Below are 27,858 nucleotides of genomic sequence, written 5' to 3'. Positions count from 1 at the left end.
AACTAAATAATGAACATTTAAAGGGCCTCCAGCTGTGAAGTGATGTAGCATGGCTTACTTAATCTGATATTAACCAGCACAAAAGTAAACAACAAAGCGACAAAACTAACATGAAGACATTTCTTAACTGACACATTTAAAATTGACCTCCATTCCACCCAACACATCAACCATGAGTTAAGTGAAAAATTTCCAGTTAAGCCTTCAGGTTTTTTCGCTCAATATCAGTTGACCTCTGACCTGACCAACATTTTTTTTTTGGTTCAATGCACAAAATTTCCCATTGAAAAAAAGGATGGAACTGTTAGTCTCAACCATTTCATTTTCCACAAGTAAAATAGGTTATTCCAATAGGAACCCCTTTTAAACACAAATAATAAAGATCTTAAGTACATTTTGTCACAAAATACACATTCCTACAATAGCAAGGCTTGCCACAAAAAATATTTTCCTTTTAAACTCCATCGAATAAAGGATAAAACAAATAATATGAATGACAAATGATATAAAGAACATAATAAATGTATATATATATATATATATATATATATATATATATATATATATATATATATATATATATATATATATATATATATATATATATATATATATATATATATATATATATATATATATATATATTTATGATTAACAACCTATTCCTCTATAAATAGACTTTATTGACCACCACAACAAGATTTTGTGTACAACTCAATTTCCACCAAAAATGAATACTACATGTACACACATGCAATTATTTGTTTCAAAAATAATTAAAAATTGCCCAGTGTATTTGGTCTTAAGATGTACCACTCACTGTAATGTAGTGTAAAAAACAAGGAATAAACGACGGTATAGACAACTTCCCATCAAAGTTATTCTCACTAGACTCTCCTTCTTAGCATTCACAACAGCAACATTTACTTTCTCTTCACCCTCAAATCGCTTTCATGGAATAGCAGCTCTAAATCCACCTCTGTGAGCCACATCCCACTCAGCTGTGCTTCCGTGTCATCCAAATAGGGCAAGGATAATTGGCTCAGCAAACATGCTCTTATGGAAATGGGCCTCTTCTATTTGTTTCAACTGACATTTTTTTTTTTACCATTTCAGGTCTTCCTATATTAGCTTCTGCAATTGAATTCAATCCACAGTATCATCTGATGCCATTTAATTTGACACAATAGCATTGTGTCTATAAAATTTGGGTGAAACAGACGCTAGATGAGTACATCGGGATCCTAATTACGCTAAAATGTCAACTTTTTCTCCCATGAATGCGAATGTACATTGACACCAATTGTCACTATCAAATCCCAAGGAGGAAATAATATAACTTTTATCACTAATTTAAAGGTTTTCTGGAATAAGGTACAATATGGGGATTTTATTTCCGTCATCACAAGTCCCCAATGCTTTTCCTCCATTCATTAGCTGTTTTAGTTAGAATAAAATAAACCCACAGTTAAACATTGTGACATTTTAAATCTTCAGAAATGTGCTGATTATCAAGAAAATACCTTTCAAAAATGTGTTGACGCCATACTTTGCAAACTCCAAGTAAAAAAGTCAAATATTTATCACATATTTAAAAGTTTTATTGAATAATACACAGTACGAGAATGTTGTTTCAGTACGAACAAGTCCAGAATCCTCTTCTATCTTACTAGTTCTTTTTTACTGAGACACAAAGGGTTAGGGGGAAGAAAAAAAATCACAGTTAAACATTGTGACATTTCAAATCTTCAGAAATGAGCTGGTTGTCAAGGAGATACCTTGGTGAGATGTGTTGGCGGCCAAAAGATCATCTCTTTAAAAAAAAAATGTTCACCCAGCCTCTAAGGTGTAATGTTCATGTCATTATGACTCTGTGGGCAAGCAGAGAAACTTTCAAGGTCTTTGGACTTTCTTTTACTGGCAGAGCTGCAATTGGGCCTGGCAGCCACTTAAGGACAATACATCCCCGAGATGATACGGAAGAGATACAATGAGGCACAGAGCAGCTTTTACAGTATTTTTTTTTAGCAGAACCTGCTCTCACAGGGTCGGTCGGTGGGCTCTCTTTTCAGCGCTTTGGTACAACGCACCCGAATGCAACCTCAATTTTCAGAATCAGTGATGAAACTGCAGGAAAGTGCCAGAACCAATCTTGATAAAAGATGCATGCTGCTGTGGCGTTCTGAGGATATGGTGAGACAGGCTGAAAGACAGATAGATGGAAGCAGCTGTCAGAATGGTTGTTTGTAGCCCCTCGCGTGTTGGGCTTCGGGGAAATAATAAACTGCATCATTAGGACACCTGTCATTCACAGTTCGTTTGTATCACTAGCTGTAAATACCCACATGGATGCATCACATAGAGCACATAGGTCGGAGTCATTAAGCACTTAATTTAGCAGAAGAAAAACACCCTCAGGGTTGCCCCTTTTGTGTCAATTTCAATTCATTATCTTTGAAAAACTGCCATATTGTTAAATCTCAATGCATTTTGCAATGCCAAAGCTTCTCAAGATCACCTCAAAATGTTATTGTGCATGACCATAAATAAATCCTCTCACTAATGAAGTATACAGTCCTGCCATTTCACATATAAAGGAGTCCATTTCTTTATAATTGACACTAATGCAACTCAAAGGGATAATTATTGGACTTATTGGGTAACAAAATCTCATATCTTTAAAGGTTAAAAATGTTTCATAATAAAATCAGCACATTCCACTGCATGATGCCTGCAAACAGGCATTAAAGTGCTTTTTTTTGCAGACCAAAACCGGTCCTAGAGGTCCTCTATAGGTGCAGGTTTTTAGTTACAACCCCTCAAACACAGACCAATGAGATTTCTGCAGAAAACCAGAAGCATCTGATTGCAGTTCACTGATTGCAATTGCAGGAAATCAGATTTGTGAACACGTTTCCTCTTTGCAGGTTATATCGAAAATCCAGTAGCCACTGCGGCCCTCTTTTTGGAATAGTTTGCATACCCCTGTTCTACTGGGACTAGGACTACTAATATGACTAATATGGCACCAGGCAAAGCGGTTCGTGCCACACCCCCTTTTTCGCGGTACGTTGGTATGATCCACGGATGCTTGTTATAGCGAGACGGAGCATAGTCAGACTCAGCAACACCAGTCAGTCTGATCGGGTTCAACTGCTGCTAATCGCCGTTTGCCGGGCTCCGTCCTGTCACCGCATCCGCCTGGCTCTTCTCCACTCCCCATACCCCCCAAAAAAGACCTCCGATCGCCTCTGCGGACATCTCGCCGGAGGCGCTGTCAACATCGAAGCCACACCGGCAGCGTGAGGCGTCTCAACAACCACGTTTCAACCGAAGCACAACATCACGGGGTTCCGATTCTGCCGGGGGGATAGCTCTGCATTTTGGATCTTACGCGTGGATTTGGACGGGAAACACGGGAATGGCTAATGCAGGTTGGAAAGGTAAGTGTCGTATCCTTGGCCTCGTGTGTACTCATGCACGGTGTGTTGCCGGTTGTCAGCACTGTTGCTCGGTTGACGGCGGATCGAGTGCTGGGACAGCGTGAGTTCATGAGAAATGATCAGCAGCTGTTTATAGTGTACATGCTGGAGTGTGTAGGCTACACGGACGCGTGCTAATCATGCTCCGTACACCTCTCCATGTAGTAGTAGACTTTGCAAATGCTGAAAAGATACTGTGAAATGAGCGGTGCAAACGGTGACAACTGTTTCGAATTCATCCTTGCAAAGTGCCACATTGGATTTGGTCCACTAGCAGCCCTGAGCTGCTCCAAATGCTGGCTGGCTGGTGCCCCTCTGTCACCATCAGCTCTGAGGTAGCCTAATGATGCCAACAGGGCCACTAGGTCCACAAGGTTTAAATATCTCACACTTTAAAGCTGTTCCAGCAATCGTTACTGTCATATTTTATTGATTTGATGCAATACAAAAGTGGAATATTTGGAATATAAGGTCATGTGTGTATTGTATGGGTCAAGAGGTTAAATGAGATTTTGCACTTTTTTAAAATATGGTGTCTGTAAAACAAAATATTGCAAATTATTGGACTGCAAATCTATTTTTTTCCACATCAGAAGACTTTACAAAAAGTGAGGGAACGAGGGCTAATAATTAAGGGAAGCGTAATGCGTTGGGATAAATCATAATTATTATCAAGCAGACATAATTTGCATCAGTGTGGATATGCTTCGATAGATTTACAGGAATCCTCCCTCTTTTCACAAAGTAATTGCATTCAATAAACTACAGAAAATACATTCTATGCAAAAACTAATGAATCTGCACACATAAAAAAACTAAAGATATTTTGTTAATCTGCTCTATCAAGCAAATCACTTGTTTTAAATTTAAATGCAATTATATTTTCCTTTTTTACTGAAACATTTACAATCATATTAATATAGTACTTATTCCTGATAATTATAGTACATTTTTTTTACTGTTATTTAAGAAATCAAATGTCGATGTGACATTGTTATACCCGAACATGTCCAGGAAGAAGCAGAAAACCGTTCTTTATTTTTCTTGGCGTGTGCCTTATTGACAGTGAACTAAGACAGTCTGTCTTGGCTTTTTCATCTTTTTTTTTTTTCTATAACGGAGCATCTGTGCTTGGCGGTGAGGTACTGTATACACACACGCACACACAAGCTGCAAGACCTATCTACCACACTCCCACACACAACCTGGAATTTACAAGCACGGGCACACATACGTAAACGCGCACCCACACATAACGAAAGAGTCATATGTATAAATGTACTGATGTGTTTCTGTTAATCTTGCTATCTGGGTATGGTAGCTATTTTTTACCCTCTATCAATGGTAATTAAGAGCAGAAGTGGTTAAATGCCACACCCATTATGGCTGCTATTTGAATTAAAATGTCACACGACCAATTATACACACTGTTCATACCACTGATGAAGCATTGGCATTTCTGTCAGTCATCCAACATGGCTAATCAATCTGTCTAACATTTTCCTCTTAATCATAGTAACTTGCATCGGTTGACTTCTCGGCAGCAGTTTGGTGCCAGCAGGGCGACGATACTAATGATCTCCTTCAGCTGTTACGTTCTCATTTTTTTTAAATTTTTAGCCCTATTACGAGACAATTTGCACATATGGCGTGATGGAAATATGTAGGAAGCCTACAAGCTCATTTCCATGTTTTGGAGTCTCATTATTCCAGTGTGACAGAACCTCTACAATGTTTAGAGTGCTGCCTTTTCATCATCTTGTCCATTGCCCCATGTGGAGAAAAGTTATTATGTATGTGATACTTTTTATATGCCTGAGGTTGACGTGAAACTGCATTGTATTTGTAAGGAACGGTAGTGTACCAAACAGCAGGGGGTAGGGGTTAAAGTTGTTCTTTTTTTTTTGTTATCCAGCCTGCATTATTAATAATTTTTTGTTCCAGGAATTGTGTTGCCCATGGCACTATAATGCTCTCCTCTCCTGTGGAATTGCTCAGACGTTTCTCCCTGCCCCACAATGCTGCTGCCAAACGACTTTTCCTTAATAAATTTGAGGTCATGAATTAGTGAGAGGACAATGTGTGAGGCACAAGGGATGTTCATAACACAACACACATAGTACTGCTCAGAGCACTACACCCACCACTGCAGTAAGACGCAATTTGAAGCCCAGTGTGACATCTAACCACCCACTTCTTTCTCTGCGTGTCCATCATATTTTATAAGAAGATAATTGCTAGAAAAGCTGGAATGTTCACCACCCTGTCGATAATTTTAAAGCAATAGAAGCCTTTCTACTCCGAGTATTGAGATGACTGGACTCTTTGATGCACAAATACATGTAAATACACTTCATTTATAACCAAGTTCAAATATTTACCATCTTGCTGTAATGTAATGCCGCTCCATCACCAATAGGGATTGTTTACATGTTGACATGTATTCCAGTCAGTTAGCAATTATAAATCTTGGAGAAAAAAACCCAACAACTTTTATTTAAAAAAAAAAAAAGGAAAATTCACACTTTGTACCAATTAAGTAGGGTTATCACCTAAAAGTTGAGCATTCTTTCTTTCCCAATTTAATTCATGTTACTTGTATGAAATTTAAGAAAAATAATAGTCATATATTCTCAAAATTAAAGAGTATTATGACCCTAGCTAATTCAAAGTAGAGAAATTACTTTTAAGATTTAGTGCATGCAATATGAATACCTTATGGGTTTTGCCACTAGGCTTCTTCACACAATAAAACAATATTATGCAAAAGATGATATATTAATAGTAAACTCACGGTAGAAGGAAAAAATATAGAACAAAAACAATATAAAAACTAAAATCATCTTCATTGTTGGCTCAGACCAAGTCTTACACACGTATTTCACACGCACACTCCAAAAAGCACGTACACGCATATACACACACACAAACACATAGACTGGCCAGGGTGTAGCATGTATGCCTGCGGCAATTTACTTTTAAGTATTTGGCTTTGTGTCAGCCGGCATCTCCAGTGCTTGATTCCCTCTTGTGTTACTCTATTCGGCTATGGGCAAACGGTAGGAACTATATGTGCTTTAACAAGAATAAAATTCTCATATGAGAATAGTATTGTGAAAATACAATTGCAGTCTTCCATCACAAACCACCTCTGTATCTTCGACACTTTGCCTCTCCGGTTTAAAGACAGAAGGATCAGAGCCTCAAGAGCATTACTGGTCAAGGCACTTAGCCTTTTTCTTTAAAATATGAGATTAATTTGTCAAGAGAAGTGTGGCGTGTGCGTCTTTTTTAGCATGTGAAGAGATGCTCGGAAAGAGCGTAGCTAGCTGGAGGGCTCGGAGAGAAGAGCTATCACGTAGAGGCTGCGGTCATTTCTGAGTGCTTAATTTGTCTCCAATGGTTTGTGAAATATTGTAATTTTTCCCTTTTAATTGTCCCCTGAATGATAATGCCAAATATTTAAAATTCAAAGTGCATGATTTAGATTTAGAGTGTAAAAAGTCACGACATACATTTGTCTTTGGTAGAGAATTCAAACTGGATATGACACATATGAGGTTAGGCAAAACCTCACATAGGAAAAGCTGATGGTCACCTAGAGGGACACATTTCTCAGTGAAATTTCTTATTAATCAAGTAGGTGGACGATTTTAGAAGAAGGAAAATCAATGTTTGTTTCTACACAGATTTATTGCCAAGTAAATCTTCCTTCACCTCTGCCTGCAGATCTTGGCATTGTTGTCAAAACAATTAAGTCAAAATCCATTATATGCGTCTTGTTGATACAAAGGACAAAATTGAGTGTGCTCCAGACAGCCTTTACTGAAGTCCAGTACTTCACCTTCAGTTTAGTACACATTATTGAGGAAGGAAGGCTTTGGTCCAAAAAGGCTATCTCTTTAAATCTTTTCCTGGCTCAAAATTGACCTTCAATTTCAAACAAATGCTGACAAAATGATTGAACTAAGATGTAAGTTGACCACTTCATTTTGGAACACAATCGTTTATCAAAATTTGCAACTCCGTACATAAATTATTTATTAATATGACTCATTTATGTGTAACTTTGCTGACTAGGAAGTGATTTGCTTAAACAAACTACTTGCTTGTCGCTTACTTGCAACATTAAACAGCTATTATATGCCGAACATTCCTTTCTCTTAAGTGAGTTCATTTATTACCTTGCTCAGTTGTAAATAGCCTCATGTGTATATCACCAGTAATATGCATGGCTTTACTTTGGCGAAATGATTATGAATTATGTACTTAGAGGAAAGATGAATAGGTCCAAAGGAATTCGTGATATTTCTCAGTTGGGGTTCTCGTTTTAGTTCTTGTTCAGGAAAATTTCACCACTATATGGGTTTATTTCGTTGTTGATGTTCATTTTTAGCCTGATTCCTGATCCACCATGAACTCTTAACACTTTTTCGATGCATAAGAATCAGGAAATTGCCTTGCAGTTGGACAGGGAGAAGCTCCATGTTGATTGCCAGGCAAAGTGCACAAAAGAAACTCATTTGAGCAAATGAAGTAACCTAAATGTACTCCGAGAATATCACCGATGGATTGTGCGGACATTTTTCAAGCAAAGCCAGACCAAGTCACTGCAATTACAAATTTTACAGCATGCGGTGCTTGTTATTCCTACCTGATGCATCCAGAAAAATAATTGAGGCGTTTTGTTCTGTTTAATGCAACAGGGAGCACAATGGCTTACTTTATAAGGACCAGTATGAGAAAAGCCAATATTTTGGGATCTAATTTGGAAAGGATGGTTTTAACGAGCAAAGAAAATATTCACAATTCTGAGTCCATCACTGTCGGCCATGTTTTTCCTTGGAAGAAAAAAAAGTTGCTTGAAAAATATTTACTTAAAATCTGCTTGAGTATTTTAACCATTATGAGGAGTTTTCAGTCTTTGTTTGGATACACGACTGAATTATGTACTCCCATCTATCATTAAGTCAACTTTTGGGATCAGATTGACGATCCCAAACCATTAACATAAAATGTTTAGACTTTTCAGATTAGAGACATCACAAAAATCCATCTTTAGTCAGATGATTAACCTCACAATGCAAAGGCCTGATGGATGTACTATTTCATTTTTTGTTCACAAATTAATCTACAATGTGCTAATAATCATCATAGATTGCTTCAATAACTTAATTTAAAATTACTTTTTTCTCCATAACCAATGACTTAATTAAGGGCCTATAGAGGAAGTACTGTCTTTCAAACAAATCCAATTTCTGGCATTGATTTATCAATTAATTCTGCTGCTGTAATGCCACCACTTTGCTTATCTTTGAGAAGTGGAGGTTTTAGCAGCCAAATGCATTATTGAAAGAGGATTTTTTAGTGAGCAGTGGCTGATGCAGAGAGCTTAGGCGCTTGTCAGTCTTGATGTAAAGCTTTATTTGCAAAACGGGTTAGTGTGAACAGCCTTTTAGGCCCGCGAGGAGGACAGTGACATGTATTTATCTTGCGGAAGAGGAGGAATATCAATTGTGTTGAATAAGGCTTTGCCTTGTCAGGAATATTGATTAAGTAGTTTTGGGGGCTGTGTGTTCCTCTGTGTATGTCGGTGTATTTGTGGTCAAATTCCTAATTCCATATGGCTAAACAAGAGAAAAAACAGCATTGCATATGTCTTTGCAATGTCTTATCTTGATTGTTTTTCTTTTATATTTGGAAAAACAGCAGCTGGTTTCAGATCAGTGAGATAGTCAAAGGGAGTCTCACGTAACGAACTTGGCATTCCATTTAAAAGTCGTATGAAAGAGAAATATATTTTATCCGAGATTGGGTGGGGGGGGGGGTGGCTTTGTAAAGTCGGATGAAAGATCATTGAAGCAAAGCAATTCATGGATGTGCTCATACTGCTCAGACAAATGTGAGGATCAGTGCTTTGACCCATACACATAATGAATAGTCAGTGTTCCACGTTGGTTTCTTGTTGCCTTAAAAAAAAGGAAAAGGAAAAAGCTGTTTATCCCTTGAGGAGTGGTGGCAGGATTTGTGGGGCAGCATACTGAAAATTTGCTGTTACCGAGATGATTCATGATGACTAATAATTTTGATAGTCGGTAAATTGGATTTTTAAAAATTTTTATTTATCAAATAATTGTTTTAAGAAGTGAGAAGATGTAGTGTTTTCAGCCCATTTTGGCAGTGTGTTAGGCTATGGTTGTTCCTCTTTAGGACAGCAATCTCACTAACTTAAATCTGAAGTCACATGACTATCAGAAAATCATATAAACAGGACCACATTTGCCATTTACTTGTACTCTGCTCACCCATACAATAAATATAGGTGAGGGCGCACAGTGAGTAAGCCGCCTTTCCAGATTTTGACGTATCGCTGCCACATGTCCACCCGGCTCAGCTGGTCCTTCTCCTGGTCTGAGTTTTCGCATCAGCTGCTCTTAATCGCATCCAAGTTGAAGGCTTTCTCGGCCGAGCGTCGGTTGGCCAAGTTGCTGGGCTCCAGCGGCCCCGAGCTTGAGGAAGCGGATCATGGTTTCACGGTGGGCGATTCCCAGGTGGCGGCTTCTGGGCTAGGCCGAGGACGAGGCCAGCCGCTGCTATTCAATGGCCAAGAGCTGAAGAAGCCAGGCTGCTGCTGATGGACATGGCACTCCAATTTTGGCCTACCCAGTGCAACTTCTAGAGCAGGGAGTCATTCAATGTTTATGTTGGTCTGACCGATACATATGTGCATTTTCTTTGGGAAGCTTGAAAAGTTGCTCTCACACCATGTTTTCACCCAAACTAGTGAAGCTGTTTCAATCTCACCCTCCTACATGAGGAAAGTAACATATTTTCTTAGCAACAATACATTTAATGCAATTGTCCTTGGCTCTTGCCAAAATGTTGGGTTCTGTCCAAGTTTAGCCATCATGCACCACTTTTTGTCTTTTTGGAATGTGGGAGGAAACCGGAGTACCTGGAGGAAACCCACACAGGCCTGGAGAGAACATGCAAACTCCACACAGGTAGACCGACCTGGACTTGAACCCAGTACCCAGAGCTTTAAATCCGACGAGCTAACCACCCATTCCAACGGGCTGCCTCTCCTGCTTGTAGTATGTCTTAATTACTGGAAACACATTTTGATAAATGATTCAAGTGTTACACAGTTTTAGATTGTGTATGGTTGGTGAACATAATGTTATCAAAGAAATATTTCAGGCTTGGTCAACTATGAAAGCACAAGAACATGATGGGAGAGCTGTGGGCCGTTGATATCTGGCTCTGATGCAACAATTAAAAGTCCATCACTTCATGCAACACTCAGCAGATTTTGCCATTTCTTTCTAACGTCTTTCCATTGTCACTGTGTCCAGAAGCTACAGTATATTTTATTTTACTGAGCATTTTAGCATTTGTCCACCCCCGATATCTGTGAATCAGTTTTGCCTGTCGGTGCTGCAAGTAAGCACAGCTATAGTTAACTGAAGGGAAAAGAAATGACAGTAAACTGTCTTTTATACATTAACCAGCTCATTTTTTAAATAAAGAACTTATTGATTGAACATGATTTGTTTGTTTGTGTAAGCAGCCTTTATAGTACTGTATTCTGTCTTTTTACTGTTACAAGAGGGCTTAGGTGAATTGCCAATGGTCATTGTAAGAATTTATGTCCTCTTCAGGTAGCGTAAATCTTTCCAGATGAGTGTGCATAAATGGCTCTTAGGGTTTTCTTATATTTCAGGATAGACTTGTATATTTTTCAATTGATTGTGCTAACTGTCTCTTTCTCAGTAAAAAAAATGACACACTTGAGACACGCATAGTTTGTTGCTATCTGAACATGGCGTTCAATTTCAATCTTGGAATATTACAATGTATGACTTGTAATTTCCCATTGTGCTTTGGCACAGTGGTTGGGAAACACTGATCTAGAGTAATCTTATTTTGTGTACACTGGTTGGATACTTGGAATACAAAGCTTGCAAACAACATGGACACTTCACAACTTTATATTTATCTTTCTGAGAAAGTCTTGCTTTAGATTTCTCAATGATTCTTTTTTTGTTACTCCTTTGGCCACTTTACTGAGGAGGATTAGTTTGTGCAAACAAGCTTCAGTGAAATGTGCAAAGGCCAGAGCTACTAACACATGAAATAAAAGGTTCCTTTCACAGGGTCTACAATATATTATGAAAATAAGACTTTCTCACTAATATAAAAATATGGTTGAAATCCAGCTGCTGTACTGCATCAGAGGAGCTGAAATATTTTCTCTACTTTACCCTCCCTTTTCTTATTTATTTACCAATGCAAAATCTGTGAAATTGCCCTGCTTTTCCAGGCCTCTTTTTCATCACTCGTCCCTCTTTTTTGATTTAATTGCTCCCTTCTCCAACATGACATTTTCAAAACATCTGTTGATAATTGGAACGGATTTGTCATATTACTAATGGCCCTTGCACGGCCATTTTTACCAGGGTAGCATGAACCTTTTACAGACTACAACCCTAAGCTGATTTGCAATGTTAATTCTATTCAAACTTGCATGACAGAATTGATCAATGCTCCAAGCAGATTTACAAAAGGAGCATATATTTGTCATTGATTATTCGTGATGGACAAGAGTGAATCAAGTCTGTGAAGGGTCCAATTTTGTTGCAACTGTATATTGATGGATTTGCTAAGTCCCTCAGGAATTTGTGTGCTTTTACATGAAGAGTATGTGTGTTAAGAGACAAAGAAAAAGAATAGTTAAACAATGGCTATAGGTGAATGTGGGAGGGGTCTAGTATTGTGCCAGAACAGTGCTGTAATGTGATGCATGCAGTACACTTTGTGTGGTTATTTAAAATTGAGCGCAGAGGAGTTCATTACACGCAGATGAATTATAGATCTAATGTAAATTAGAACTGAAATGACTTTGATACAGTTGAGGTCCATTAGTAGGTCTTCTTGAGATGTGCTTCAAATGCTAAGGCTTCATGGTTCATCTTTTTTTTTTTTTTACCCTGTAAGTTGCGACACTAGTCTATCAATAATGTTATATTTCTCTGCTAAACAAATATGACTGCTCTGTGGTTAATACAGCAACTTGGGATTCATTAATCATTTAAATTCATAAATATTACATACTATGTCTTGCAAGGAATAAGATCACTTCCTTAGTTGCTATAAGATGATGAAATGGGCGATAAACTATGACACCATAAATATAGACACCAGGAGTGGGCTAGAGAAACAATAGTTTATAAAGGATGACGTTGTAAATGGTTTTTATTATTTTCCAATACAGTAATACTTCTACACTTTGGGGATCGGCTATCATGGATTAACCATATCATGGCTTGGATTTGCCAGAAACTGTTCTTGTGTAGGAATAATCGTACAAACCTAAAATGAAGAGGACTAAAAGGCAAGGCACATATTTAGAGGGTATTTCACTGACTGTTTTGGAACAGTGTCGACCTTCGGAGTTAAATTATAGTACAGAGGGTTTTAAAGGTTCATTTAATATTAAAGGCATGGTGTAAGACTTGGTAGCACGGCCAGCAGTCTTGAGATCAGAGATTCAAAACCTGGAGTTTGCATTTTCTCCCCCATATACCTTTAAGACAGCTAGTTATATAAACCTTTGCTAACATTTCCTAGTACTGCCTTGTTTTCGATGAATAGGAACAAGACTGAGTTGGTTGACTTCAACCTTCGATTTTTGGTGTTGTTCTAAGGTGCCACATGCTGACTTGTCCTCCAAAAAGTCCCACGTGTCTTGTTTGAAGAGAGCTTGGCTCTAGGAAACAACCTCTAGATTTTCACATCAAAACCAAGAATCAAGCCCCCTAATGGGAACCCCGCTGTGGGCAAGAATTAGAGGGAATAACCCCCACCAGCAAGCTTACGTCTCTAAATGCCTTGGAGAAGGGGATCGAGGCTGTAGAGCACATAAGGTAGGAAAGCGAGTGCAGCATAAGAGGGAATAAGGTGAGAGAGGGCATGTAAACCAGGGGTGGGTGGGTAATTAATTTTCCAATGGGGTTGCCTTATAAGAAACTACAATAGTTGTCGAGGCCAATGTGCTGACCCAAACTTTGTTGCATATTCATGTCAAATGTTTATTCAAAGCATTGAAATGTTCTTGTTTTACTTGGCTGTCGCTTGTGTAGACTGCACTATAAATTTTCAGCATAACAAATATAAATTGTTATTAGTTACAGCATGATTTGATCATAAAATTTGGTGTTAGGCAGAAAATCTCAAGAATAAACAGTGAATCTGCTAAAGCTAATGCCACACAAAACTACTTTTACTTTTTTATCTTTTTATTTGAGAAAAATATTGCCTAAGGAACACAGTACAACAGAAAACTAAAATTCTTATTCAAAATATAACTTTTGAATGTATTTCTCCATTTGATAATTGTCCTGTCATCAAGCTTTACTGTCGGCATTATAACTGCAACAATGAATCAGTACGAATGATTAGTAATGATGACAGTTCCATTAAAGGTTTGTTTTGTTCACTCAAAATTTATTATTTCAGTTTGTCATATTGATGTGAATGTAGAACTCCTGCTGTCTGCACCTTCATCTCTTTGATGTAGTGTGGCATGATTTTAGACATTTCTAGTCATTATTTAAAGTCATTTGTATCTCAACTGTGGTCCAAACCCTGTTTGAAATATCATAGGGATTTTACATTGATCTACTATTACCATTCATTCTACTACTGAGATGTAAACTGTATGCATTAATATAGAAATATAAAAGCTCTGTATTTAATTTTGTTGTACATTTAGTTTAAAATACACACAGCATGCCATAAAATGCTTCATAGAGCTTTAATAAAAACAGAAAAATAAAAACACTCATTAAATTTAAATGAAATGCACTATCTAAATGAGTTGAAAGACAATAATTACAAAACCTATATTGTCATAGTACATCTAAATATATCCTTGACACAAATGAGTAATTATACTTCTCAGTTCTTGTGGTTTATTTTCAAATTTGTTAAAAGAGGGGAAGACCAATGAAAAAATGGATTGATGCTGTGATAAGATGTTATAGTTGTTTGTCTTGGAGAAGAGAATGGAAAATATAGGCTCTCATAGAAACAGATGACCTACTGTTTTGGGCACTAACATAAGACAATGGGGGGAAAATAAGTGTTAAAACCAAAAATAATAATAAGATCTGGAATAACTGTGTTGCTTCTTTGTGCTCACATGATGGTCAACATGGTGGTTGACATTGTGCGTGATTTCTTGCCTTCATTCATGCATGTGAGTGTGTGACAGACATTAAACAGGACAGAGGGCCTCTGCGGAGACAGACGGCAGTCAGTGCCTGCAGCAAGCTCAGAGCTCACGGGTAATGTATACTCACTACTCACTATACCAAAGAGAAGGTGACATGAGTCAACCCTATCCTGACAAAGCAGCAGAGATAATAGTGGGCTTTGATTTCTCACAATAGGTCTTGCCAATAAAAAAAAGGAAGCGTGTCATGATAACAGCTTATTTTACAGTTCTTCCAGGGCAACAATAATTAGATGCTATGGAGCTGGAATTACTTAAATCATAAATAGGGTGTGCGAAATTGCATCTTTGTGCTAAGAGATTATTGGCCGGTGTGTTGGATGTTTTACTGTGTGTTAATTATCTTTCAGTCTTTTTGCGTTGTAAATGTGAATGACCTGTTACTACCACAGGCATCGGAAAACTGTAGGAAAAGTCGCTTTGGGACTTATTTAATCTTTTCAAAAACCCATTTTGATAGTTTGATACTTTTTAACAATTGTTTTGTTAGTTGTGTGTGGGGACTGTGGTAGTATATGAACTGACTCTAGACCAGAGTTGTCAAATCGACGGCCTGTTAGGGTTTCTGTAACCCTAAAATACCCCAAACTCGACAGAAAATGTCCAAAAATTAACAAAGTGCCCAATGAATACAAAGAAATTCCCCCAAAACCAATTGAAAATGATGCTGTGTGTGTGTTATCGTTGACAATGATTGATGTCCAGTTCACTTAAACTGGCTGTGAATTCTCATCTTTCAGTGACATTGACATTGCTAGATGTCCAATCAATTTTGAATGGACGTTTGCCCATTCCCCTTTCCCAGTCAAAATGGAATGAACATCTATGGCCATCAGTGGGTGACAGTAAGTTAACTTTTTTTGGCCAAAAATTAACTGGACAGGCTGATATGAGAGCTTGTCGACATGAATATGGCCCGCGAACCAACCTTGCCTTAGACAAGTACAATGTATCATGTTTACTGTCACAGAATGGTACTTACTATACTGGCCAAATGCATAATACTACATGATTTAGGTTATGAATGCCCTGAATGCTACATTTTAAAGGGAATGTATACATTTTTAAAGTTGCTACAGTTGTGCCAAAGTGTTTATTTGGCATAGAATTGCTTACATTACAGGCTTAATTGGATGGGAGGATCCACATAGCCAAAAACGTGCATAACTGAGTGCCTGTTCTGATTTAAACACATTAGAGAATGTAGCCCAAAATCAATTTTAATGCACCCCCAGGCCTTATTTGGCAGGCACAATTTTGGGCATCCACATCATCCCCAACCCTAACCCTCACTAACTCAGACCCTATATTCGATCAATAAATTAGGAAAGTAATTAAGTTAATGCATTGTTACATGCTTCTTCTTACCAGGGTGGTGTTGGTGGGTGTGGGATGAATGGGTAAGAAAGGTTCAGGTAATTTTGTACTTTATTAAATTGTGAACTGGCATTTATGAGTGCAGGACAACAATCCTAACTTTTCCTTGTTGACACGTGTTGGTGGAATGAGAAGTCTGAGCATGAAGACAAGAGAAAGTGTCTCTATAGTAGAATCAACGCATTATTGTATTGTTAGAAAGGTCAGCTGTATACTTATATTGTATCAGACTGGTGGTGATCACCCTTTGCTGCATACATATCTCTGAGGTATTGAGCAGGCACACTAATAGCTTTGATATATGGACTACAGGACTCCCTGAAGAGGTCAATACCAAGGCACTTTGTCTCTATGAGCAATGACCCTCTCAAGCTCCATTTAGAAGCTTTATGTCTGCCGGAAATACTTCAGATTGGGCATTGTACCTGAAAGCTAATCAGCGGTGACTTTGCATTAGGGATGCTACGACCCAACACATCCAGACAGTTACACATTTTTTATAGTTTATTCTTTTAAAGTGGGGTTTATATGGATAATTTTGTTTTTTCTATTCAAACTATTTCAGTAAAAAAGAAAAAAGAATCTATTTCTGAAAAGAATAATTATTATGACATTTTACAATGACTTCCTACTTATTTCTGTAGTTCACCCTCTTAATATTGGTGTATTAAAAATAATCAGCATTTCTGCAAAGTAGTATATTGCCATAATGGTTTGTATGCCATCATTTTTTTTCATGGAAATATGCTACTGGAACTGAATGCATTTTCTAATTGCATATGCAGTGTTGTCACTCACGGCTTTAATAAATCATTAGTTTTTATATTAAAACACATTGCAGTACATTTCAATGTCGTGGGATGAGAAACACGACTGCAGTAATTGAAAGGAGCTGAAAGAAGTCACTTAACATGACTCAAATTAGCAGAGCAATGACTCTATGGTTTGTAAGTGTTTCATCATTATGCAGTAGCATAATGACCGAGTCACTGAGTTTCTTAATAATAGAGATTCAGCAACATATTTTTGGAACATGTCAGTAGTTCTCTGTAGGAGTGACTTAAATTAATTTTCAAGTAGCAGATATAATAGAAAACTCCTAATAAAATCTGTTTTGGACATTTTTTTATCCAATGCATTCGAACAAGGTTGCAATCCATTCTGCACATATCCGCCGGGCTGTGCTTACTCTATTATACTATATTCTATAGCAGTACTCAATACTATTTTTCTCTCGCTTGCCTCTTCAAGCCAGTGCATTTTTTTGAATTATTTTTTTTATCTATCTGCACCCGTTAACCCTTTTCCTCTTTGTTGTCCTTTCCATTCTCTCACCTTTACTCACTTCTACCCTCCCACCTCACATTCACAGAGTCTGTATTCTCCTTTGTGGCTGTGCTGAGTGATTAAGTGGATGCCCTTCAAGCCATGGAGGAGATGGACAGTAAACCCTACCAGCCGCTGTCTAAGGGCCGCCATGAAATGGAGATGTCTTACACTAGTTCGTCTGATGAGAGCGAGGACGGCCGCGCCCACCACCGCTCTTACACCTCACGTGAAACCCTGCCTGACTACACGCATGAACTACGCCTCACACTTGGATCACACCGTGAAAGACAGAACAACTACAACCAAACCCAGCCAGGTATGCCAATTGCCCAAGGCATGTAGAGAGGTACAGCATGTATTTTACCTGCAAATGCAAACTGAAAGCTTCAGTGGAGCTGGCTCTAGAGTCACAAAAGGCACACACACACACACACCTACACACACCTACTCACAGGTTCTTAAACGGACCTCTGTGAATTACCTATTACATTGTACAATGAGACAGAAGGACAGTCGGAGGCAGCCAATTACCTCTCCTCTATGGAGGTAATATTTCCCTCCCACAGCTAAACTGGGTCAGCCTCGAACCTCTTTGCCCTCACCTGGGGTGAAACACCACCCTTCATTACACACACACGCACACGCACATGAGGTAATGCTGACACATACACACTGTGAAATTCTTCCCTGCCGATGACAGGAGGAAAAATGGGCCAGTGCGTGCTGTGATGGATGGCCTTTATGCAGGTCATGCATGGTGTTAAGAGAGAAGCTGTACCTCATCAGGAGTGTGCTGCTGTCTAGGGTTCATGGTGATCAATAGATGAACTCCCTGCCACCCTTGTGCCCTGCTTTTCTCCGACACCATCACAACATGCTATCAAGCAACATTGCCTATCCAAAATCTTCACTATTATATTAGTTTTCCCAGGATTACATACATTAAAAACTGCCTATATACTATTATTTGGTCATATTCGTCAAAATGCAACCACCCATGTTGGCCAACATTTATGGTTGATTATTGCCAGCATTTGTATGTTTAATTTTGATGTCTTTTCTTTGAGAAAAAACACATGCATTCCTCATCAATTGAAACTGATGATATGCATCAACGTCATATGGTGAGGTGCAAAGAACCCCCCTAAGCAGCCTTTCAAATGTCAATGACAGCCGCTGATATGAAGCACATCTGTTCATCTTTGGGCAACAGAGTTGATAGCCTACCTAAGTAACCAACTGTTAAGAGGGGCATCACTTCCAGTGATATTTTTAATGGATGACAAGGATCAGGCAATTCATTCTATTCCCCAAGCATATTATTTGCATTTTTCTGTCATGTGTGGCTGCCTCTCTTTCCTATTTCTATTTTCTGTTGTCACTTTTTTTGTAACACTAAGTACCCACCACCCAGTATTCCAAGGATGAAATATGTGGTAGGTATGAAATGCTGAGGTCAAGCAAGAAGCTTTATCAGATTCTGTGCCAGTAAATATGACTGCTGACCACAAAGATTTTTCTTTGTGTCAAGTCAGCATAACACAAAATCATCACTGACTATAATCGGTTTTGTTTTGATTACTTTTTGAATGAAAGGAACATTTAAGCAAAATGTGCATTTGCATTGTTTACACTTCACCGTGATTAAATGCAATTTTAGATTAGGCAAAAAGCCATATTCACATTTTCATAGGACTAATTTAAATACTATTAGGACTGTGCACAACACTTGTTATTGCTGTTAATGATTATACCACTGTCTAGTATTTTAAAGTTTAATTATGACATACATTTATTTTATACAGTGCATATGATTGTAAGTAAAGGCCATTATTTTGAAATCGTATGTTCATCTAGCAGCCCGGTGGAGTGAGTGGTTAGCGCGTCGGCCTAACAGTTCTGGGGTCCTGGGTCTTTGGAGGATGATTTCATTCATCCCATTACGTTTCTTTACTGATTCTTTGAGGACATATGAACATAAATATTCCTTTATGTGGTTATAGCTACAGTACATGTGTTAAATGAGGCCCAAGCAGATGTGTGTGTCATCTTTAGTAAACCTTCTTTAGCTTCATTCGTTTGAATTATGGCAGCTGGACAGCAAGATGGTACTATTTAGAGAGGTTTAAGTGAGTGAATCAAACATAATCAAGTGGAACAAGTCCTCCTCACTTTACACTCATTGTGGAAATTGCACTCATGATCAAGCAAAATGTTTGTGTTTGTTTCAGTTAGATCACGAGCCAAACTTGGACATGTATCTATGAATCTATAAGTCTGTCTGTCCATCTATCTATCTATCCAGCCACACATCCATCGTAAATACACTCCACCTCATAATACTGCATATGAATAATACATGCATTTGATCAACTCATTTTGTCAGCTATTATGTGCTAACAGCAGGACAGTTTGTTTTATCAAAAAAAGGGGAAACTGCTTTCATTTCAATGTGTAATTAAAAAAAAAGCTGAGGCCTGGTTTCTAAAAAGGTTAAGATCAAATAGATTTCTCTCTCCGAAAAATTATAATGGATTAGGTTGCTTAAAAATCAAAATAAAACTTTATGAGGCTACATACAGCCATCTTCAAAAGAATGCAAAGTGGTTCATTACATTGGTGAGGGCTCCTAATTTAGGCAGCGTATTCGTACCTCTACACTTGTGGAAGTACACATTGCTGCCAGAAAAAGAATGAGGATATATGAGAAGGAAAGACCTCTAGAAGTAGGCAGCCAGTGATTACTGTAAGATTTTCAAATGATTGATGAAATGCCATGCTTTCAATCAGACCCCTCAAGTTTCATGAAAATTTGTCGTGTGGTCTGTGACAAGGAGACGCTAGCGTCAGTTCTGAGTCCGTTTGCCAATTCCTTGTTCACTCAAAGTGGAAAGATTACTATTTCCTCCGATGTTAACACTTTATGTGACTACTAGCTGCAATCTATAATGGGGTAAACAAAAAGGAATGCTTGAATTTAATCTACAATTGACACCCTGAATTGGTGGCCATAAAACAATAAATAATTCTTAATAAAAAAAATAAAAAAACACAACCCCCCAAATCCTTGTCTTCTAGGACTGGTAATCTTAGCATTATTAATTCCAATAAAGCATCAAAATAATAATAAAAATTGTAATAGATTTATTTGCCATCTACATGAATCAATTTGGCCAAGTTTAGATTTCAATTAATGCCATGATTATTTTTAACTTGCACTGACTCCATAAAATGCTTAAATTATGGTTTTTAACCCACCAGATTCCTACCCCAAAACAAGTGCATCTCAATTGAATAAAGGTATAACAAGAGAACTAACACAATTTATCTGATGTTCTCAGAGATCAGGTTGATTCTCAGGATTGGGGAGCATTCTAATACGTGAAAGCGTGCAAGGCTCAATTTTTCCCTCAGCCTGAGTCAATATTAATAAGGTTTGATCTTTATCTGATCTCTTCACCCCACCAAGGAGAATATAGATGAGATCAGTGCTCTGTTTGAGCAGCGGTTCAATACATCTCAAGTTCAATAACACATATCAGATAGTCGGAACAGTTTCTGGTTTCTTAGCTAAAGTTTAGGAATAATAAAGACTAGCATTTCGACCTCTAAACCTCCCAAAAGTGTTTTTGTATTTGAAATCCTTCCTCTTCAAAATCATGCATTCACTTGTCAGAATTACAGATAAAAATATATAGTTTTTTCTCATTAATACGGTTCCTTGTGTATGTAAGGTTTTGTTCTTAAATGTCTATTATACTTTTGTTCATAGTTAATCCCGATAATTTGCAGGGGAACTCTAAGGTCTTCCTTTTTAAAATCTTGAATATTGGAAAAGGTATGTTTCCTGGTGGTTTGTTTGTCTTAAGTGAACACCTGGAAAACAAACCTGCTAAAGCAAAGAACAAACACATTCCAGAATCACTGGCTTTGCTCTCTTCAGCCTCTCAATCTGCCTTCCTATCTATTGTTTTATAGATTTAGATTTCTGCAAAGCTGGTCAGATGAATAGTCCAGATTTCATCCACCAACAGAAGAAGCAGCATCAGGAGCATCAAGAAAAGGATGAAGTATTATGCCCTGGACCCAATGCTCATCACATCCACAATCATGGCTACTCCTTGGGAGTAGGTTCCGATGTGGACACTGAGCCAGAAGTGGATCCGTCACCTGGTCATGGCCTACAGCACATGTGGATGCATGGTTTGAAGTCTGAGCAGAGCTCGTGTCTGACGAGCCGTGCCAACTCTGCCTTGTCTCTCACTGACACGGAGCATGACAGGAAATCTGAACCTGATAATGGTGAGTGATAAAACCTCTTTTCACTCTCTATAAGGAGATTGTCTATCAAAGCTAGAGGAGATAGAAATTTAGCAACGCATAGTGCAGCTTTGAAGGTGCATTACTGTGCATGTAAGTACCGTGGAAGCCCATTCTGAGAACCAGCAGCTTCTGTAATTTTCTCTATAAGTGCATTTTCAATAGACCTCATATTTCTTACTTGGGTGGATATAAATTCTTGTGAAAAACTAAAACATCAAACTGCTTTTTGTGGTTTAAGTTACAGCCTTAATCTGATATAGTGAAAATGTTTTTAAAAAAGATTACATTTTTTGATGACTACATGTGGGAGAATACAGAATCTTACTGGCAACCTCATCTCGGTACAAAGATTAAACCTGGGGGTTGTGTGGTCTTGGATGAGGGATGAATATTTTGGAAAGTCTAATGATGAACTTTGATCTTGGAGACGATTGGTTTGCCACTGAAAACTAAGAGATTTGGCCTTAATATTTACTTTGATTTTATTTTTTAAAGACTTGAAAGTGAATCTTTCACCAACTATTGGTAGATGCCATATACTACACATGGAAGAATTTATGTTACAAAAAGGGAGACATTGTGAGGTTAAGGTAAAGAAATGAGTCCAACTGGAAGGAGCTTGGAATTGAGCCAGCTATCTGTCTTGCACTGGCAGGCTTGGCACCCTGCAGATGGAGAGTTAGTTAGAGGTGTGCACAAACAAAGACAGAGCTCTCCAACTCATCCCCAAGGGCACTGTCTGTTTATGTGCTGCGAAAAAGTGGAACGTATTCAAAGGCTGAGGATAGCATAAACGTAGGAGAAAGTAAGAATAAAAAGGAGAGGAAAAATGGAGAGACGGTGCAAACAGAAATGTTAATGAAGGACCAGAAATGGTAATACAATGGTTTCATTAGAATGTGAATAAAAAAAAAGAATGAGAGGTTGGAAGAACGGGTAAAAAGAACACTGTTAAACAAATAGTGTTGCAGCAGAGTAGAATTGTTTTTCTTTTGTTTTTACATAAAAATTCTAGAGCTTTTTTTTTATATTGTGCTTGTTTTTGTTTGTGATGCACCCAGGGGTGCACTTTAATGACTGATTGAAAATGGAGTCTGCCTAATGCAAAATCACACAGCGGAAGAGAAGCGAATGCGAGTAAGGGAGTGAAAGTGGTTGCGGCATTAGTCACCAATCAATTTGTGATGGCTGTGTGCATATAGAGCAAAATCATTACTATTTGAGATGAGACACTCTGTCTTTATCTGGGATCAAAAACGTAGAAAGGGAGACATGCCAAAGATAAGAACAAAAGCAGTAAAAGTGGGAGAGGTGAGAGAAGATTGAAATGTGTAAATCAATTAGCTTAACTGCTGTGGTGCATCATAAAATCTAGTTAGTGCATAGTTTTTATAAGTCACATGAAGGACTAAATGTCCAGTGAACTCCTGAATCCGACACATTGAGTCTGTCTCTTCTACTTACTTAGACTCCTACATCACCCATCACTTGAATTGCAATCTGTTACTTGGCAACCTTTATTCATCTGCTCTCATTCATCCTCATCCACTTGCTGTCCATCTCACTGTGACACGTGGCCAGGTGTGTCCATGTGTGACGTCCTCTAATAGGAAATGTATTTTGGATGTCACACTTTTCTGAACAACAAAGTCTAATACTCTGGTTGCCTTTATTAATGGTCAGAGCTAATTGGGGTGGGAGGATTAATTAATCTAAAACAAATGTATATATATTAATAATTTAAGTGTAAAGGGCCGGAAATTGGAAATGTTACATTGCTTCCAAAATGCAGGTGAATTATAAGTCCAGCAGATTTCCATCCATTTTTTTCATGTGTCTCTGCAGCAATCTCCAACCCAAATCCATTTATGATGTCAAGTTAAAATTGTCAGAAATCCGTTTGGTCCTCGGCTGATTGAAAGTGGCAAACCAATTTTGTCAGTAAATGAGTTGTTGGTGCATGTGTACTGAGAAAAATGGAGAAACAAAGCAAAAGATTGAGATCAGGAGATTCAATCGATGCATTCATATATTGTTTTATATCTATATGTACGATTTGGGGGGAAAACCTATTTAAAAATATATGTACGCATGTGTGTCTTTGGTAGTTGTATTCCCAACTGTGATAGCTTACTTGAAGCATTCCAGTCTATATTTCTAGCTAGGAGTTAAGTCATGGCTACCTACCTCACTCTATTAATGACAAAGATTGCAATGGTAGAGTTGAGATTGATTGACAGCACAACAGACAAAATAAGGTTCCGCTTCAGTCCATTACTGACAATCAAACAGGGACATACAATGTTATGACCAGAAAAAAAGCTGCGCTGTTGAATTATCAGATGTGTTGTGATGTGTGTACTGTGATTCAGTTGGGGAACTATTTAACAACCGCATAGGAAAGACTTATCCAACAAAAACCTTGAAGGCATTCATTGAAAAACTTCGATATTGTATATCACTGGCAAGAAACTGTTTTTAGATTTATACAGCGTTGTGCTTAAGTCCTTCCATCCATCTGGTTATGTAATTGTGTCACTCTGATTGCACCCTTTAGCAAAATTAATATGATGCAATGGCATTAAAATACATGTTGACGCATATAATTCAAAAGGAAACTGCACTAGTTCAACTGCATATGATGCCACTGAATTGAATTACTAAAATGGGGAAGAAAAACACTACTGTGGAATGTGTGTTGAAACACTTGCAATGTTAAGTGACCCGTTTTTATTTATAACTTGTCAAGTCTAATGGCTATCGTTATGGACTCTCATATCTTTACTTTTTGCACTGACACCTTGGTGTGGTGCAGACTACCTTCGGCATTTGACTCTATTTTCTTTTCTTGATTCGTTTTCTAAACAGATTTATTATAAAACCTCCGCAAATTCCATCAAAACTGAGGTTCTTTCAAATAATGCAATTACGTACCTTGTTTACAATATGAGCACTTAATGTGGATTGGCTTCTTCCAGGAGTATTTTTCTTTTAAAACTTGACGTCTCTCTCATATTTTCTTCATCTCAATGCCAAATCAATAAACTTTAATAGTTTCATTTTTTCCACTACTTTTTCTATTTCTACTTTTGAAGACACAAATCTTCCTATTTGGCATTACTGCGATCCAGATAACTTCCGTCTATATACAACGTTCTTAGAGATAAAGACAACTACAGATGTGCCAATCAAACCATACAAGCATACATACAGACACTCATGTTCCATCCGATATGTCTTTTAAGTTCCCTTGTGTGATTGTATGTGTCTGTGCCTGTGTGAGTGGCAGTCTAAGTGGCAACAGTGGACAAACAGCCACATGCTCAAACTCCCTTTTTGCCTTTCCAAAGCCCTGGGGGGGTTGCAGTAATGGATTTGTCTATTAGCTCGTAAAGAACATTGCTCAGTGCCATATCGATCATCTGAGCTGTAACGTTTAGGGTCTTTAAGTTGTAGAGTTGATCTAGTGGTACACAGACTCCCCTGGCTATTTTACTAGAGTGAGAGATGATCAACTTAACCTTGGTGCCATGCTTGGCCAAGGGAAACACTATAAACCCGTCCGTCCACTACAGCCAGAAACCGTTTTTATTAAACCTGCCGATCAGGCATCTAGAAGTAGCTGCTAGGCTTCTGTGGTTTGACCATACGTTGGATTTCAGCAGCGATTTCATTGTTTGCTTCTCTATTGGTGGTCTCATTACAAAGCCATGTTGACCAGCTGTCAAAAAGAGGAATAAAAATAGACTTTTCTAATGATGACCCTTTACAATCGACTGGTCCAAAAGAAAGTTTACTGGACTGCACTGGTCCTTGAGGGGCATTTCTTGTTTTTTTTTTTTGTATTCATATATGATAGACTGAGACTATATTTTCGCCTCCCTCCTCTCAGCCTTTCGCTGTGTGTGTGCGATTTTAAACACACCACTCTATTATCATCTTGCTGCCATGGCAACGTCATTGAATCAGAACATCAGTCGCAGCTTTCATTTCATGCTATCCACTGCCTGCCTACAGGCTGTCTGTATACATAAACTCTACGATAGAAACATCTCAGAAACTTGCCACTACCTGCCAATTTTCCCCAAGTGTTCCTATAGCTATAGCTCTACAATCACCTACACAGTGGAGGAGGTTAAAGACTGGCTGCTTTTAAACAAACAATGGCATAAGCAGGCCTTGAACTACTTTTAGCTTAAAGCTCTTTTTATGGTATTAACATGAGCGTAGAGCAGGTTGGGTGACACACAAAAACACTGAAAGCTGAAAGAAACAATAGCCCTGATAGTGTGCTGAAGGATTAGTGAAATTTGGAGTGGTTTATGGTGAAGAACAGGGGCTAAATGGGGGTGGAGGACACAGAAGTGCATCTATGGTCACGCACACGTATGTTGTCAGAAACCCACGTACTACTCTTTTCTGTGGGGTGTTGTGTGTGTGGGGGCAATTGGCCTGGAGGAGTGTGTTCTTTGGAAAGGCATTTAAAAAAATGCAACTCGATTGATGAAAAATAGCTTACAGTATGAAACAAAGAAAAGAACAGATAATGCTGGTCCATCTCCCATCTTGTAATGATTTTACAGGTTATTGTACGTTTTGTGATAGATACTACAGGCAAGAAATATGTAGAACTTCATTTGACAACAGACTCTGGGTGGATAACCGTATTTTTTTTAATCATTTATAATTATAGTTGGTTTAGTTTTTGCTTGTTATAGTTGGCCTGGTGAGTTAGAACCAATAAATGTTTTCCCGTTGTAGTACCCTGTTTTTCTGTGTTATTTCAGAGGGTGGGAACACATTAATTTGTATTTATTTCATTTCTTTGCAAAAGGTTGATTTGAGATACGAGTAAATCAACATACGAGATCCGTCCTGGAATGCATTATGCTTGTATCTCAAGGTGTTATTGTATACACCAACATAAACATACTGAGCTTCCGTTAATATACGGTAGAAGAAAATGAATGCACTCAGTAAACCATTCTAATTACTTTTTCATGACCCAAACAAACAACAACGGAAAATTAACAGATTCGATAGCAATTAACTTCAATTACTATGCCCTGTGACGGACATCTTTGACTCACTGCAGACATTGTTTTGCAACCGTTGTCACATTTGATGCTTAATTGAAAATTCAACAATAGGGCTTGGGGAAACCCATTAATTGTTAGGGTTGATTAAGGTAAACATAAATTAAATAAGGGGAATTTTAATCTGGTTCCCATGATGAGTGAAGGGATTTGAGGGTCATGAGAATCTGCATATGTAAATAACTGTAAATTCCTTCAGGTCTGGTTTTAGCACCGCCTCCAAACAGTCTTTTTCTCTCTCTCAAATGTTTATTTTCCTTTCCTTCTTTATTCTCTGGGTATCTTCCTCTGCACACACAGGTGTTCATGTTGAAACATACGGGTACACACCATCTTCCACATTTTGGGCTCAGCTGTGCTGTCAACAATATAAATGGGATGCTTTTGTCGAGTGACATTGATGTGATGTATGCATGTGCTAAACGCTAAACCCCAACTCCCTGAAGATACTGTATACATTTGATAATATCAAGCTTGACAGTTTGGTTTAGCACATCACTTTGATATTTTGAGTGTTCTAATTTATTGGGAGGGCACTTGCATAGGTCATTTTTTTTCAGTATGCCATAGTATTTTTGAAAGCAGATAAATATGTTGTTGCATGACCAAATTGTCCTATTGGTAAAGATCATTTTGAATATGGGGAAGTGGTAAATGTGTTAAAGATCACATATAGGCAATATATTTGACCTATAGAACAAAGGCCATCCATAACAACATTTTACCTGTGCTTTTTGTGGGCACTCTAAGGGTATTTGGAAATATACTTCTAACCCTTCTTACTCTTGTCTAATTACTATATACTGCTTTGACAGAGCACATCAAAATGAACTATTCCCTGATCAAGGGCAGCAAGGAGGTAATCTTTTGTTCCCCAAGTGTGATGGAAGCCATTTCACTGTCATGTAAATTACAGCACGTTCTGGTTAGCAGCAGTGCAGCTCTTCATCTTGCA

At 38.0% G+C, this 27,858-nt stretch overlaps 1 protein-coding gene across 1 annotated transcript in view; it reads left to right on the top strand.

Moving 5' to 3' along the window:
• Positions 1-2,858: 2,858 nt before the first annotated feature.
• Positions 2,859-27,858, top strand: part of tenm1 (teneurin transmembrane protein 1) — a 114,377-nt gene continuing 89,377 nt past the window's right edge. Inside the window, exons 1-3 of the mRNA XM_077733065.1 lie at positions 2,859-3,443; positions 17,528-17,800; positions 21,463-21,786. Of these exons, the coding sequence (XP_077589191.1) occupies positions 17,584-17,800; positions 21,463-21,786 (541 nt within the window). The 5' untranslated portion in view covers positions 2,859-3,443; positions 17,528-17,583. The remainder of the gene's footprint in view (positions 3,444-17,527; positions 17,801-21,462; positions 21,787-27,858) is intronic.

Source organism: Stigmatopora nigra, chromosome 14, assembly GCF_051989575.1.
Source record: "Stigmatopora nigra isolate UIUO_SnigA chromosome 14, RoL_Snig_1.1, whole genome shotgun sequence".
NCBI lineage: Eukaryota > Metazoa > Chordata > Actinopteri > Syngnathiformes > Syngnathidae > Stigmatopora > Stigmatopora nigra.
The sequence above is the reverse complement of the archived record's forward strand: the minus strand, read 5'-3'. Positions and strand labels throughout refer to the sequence as shown.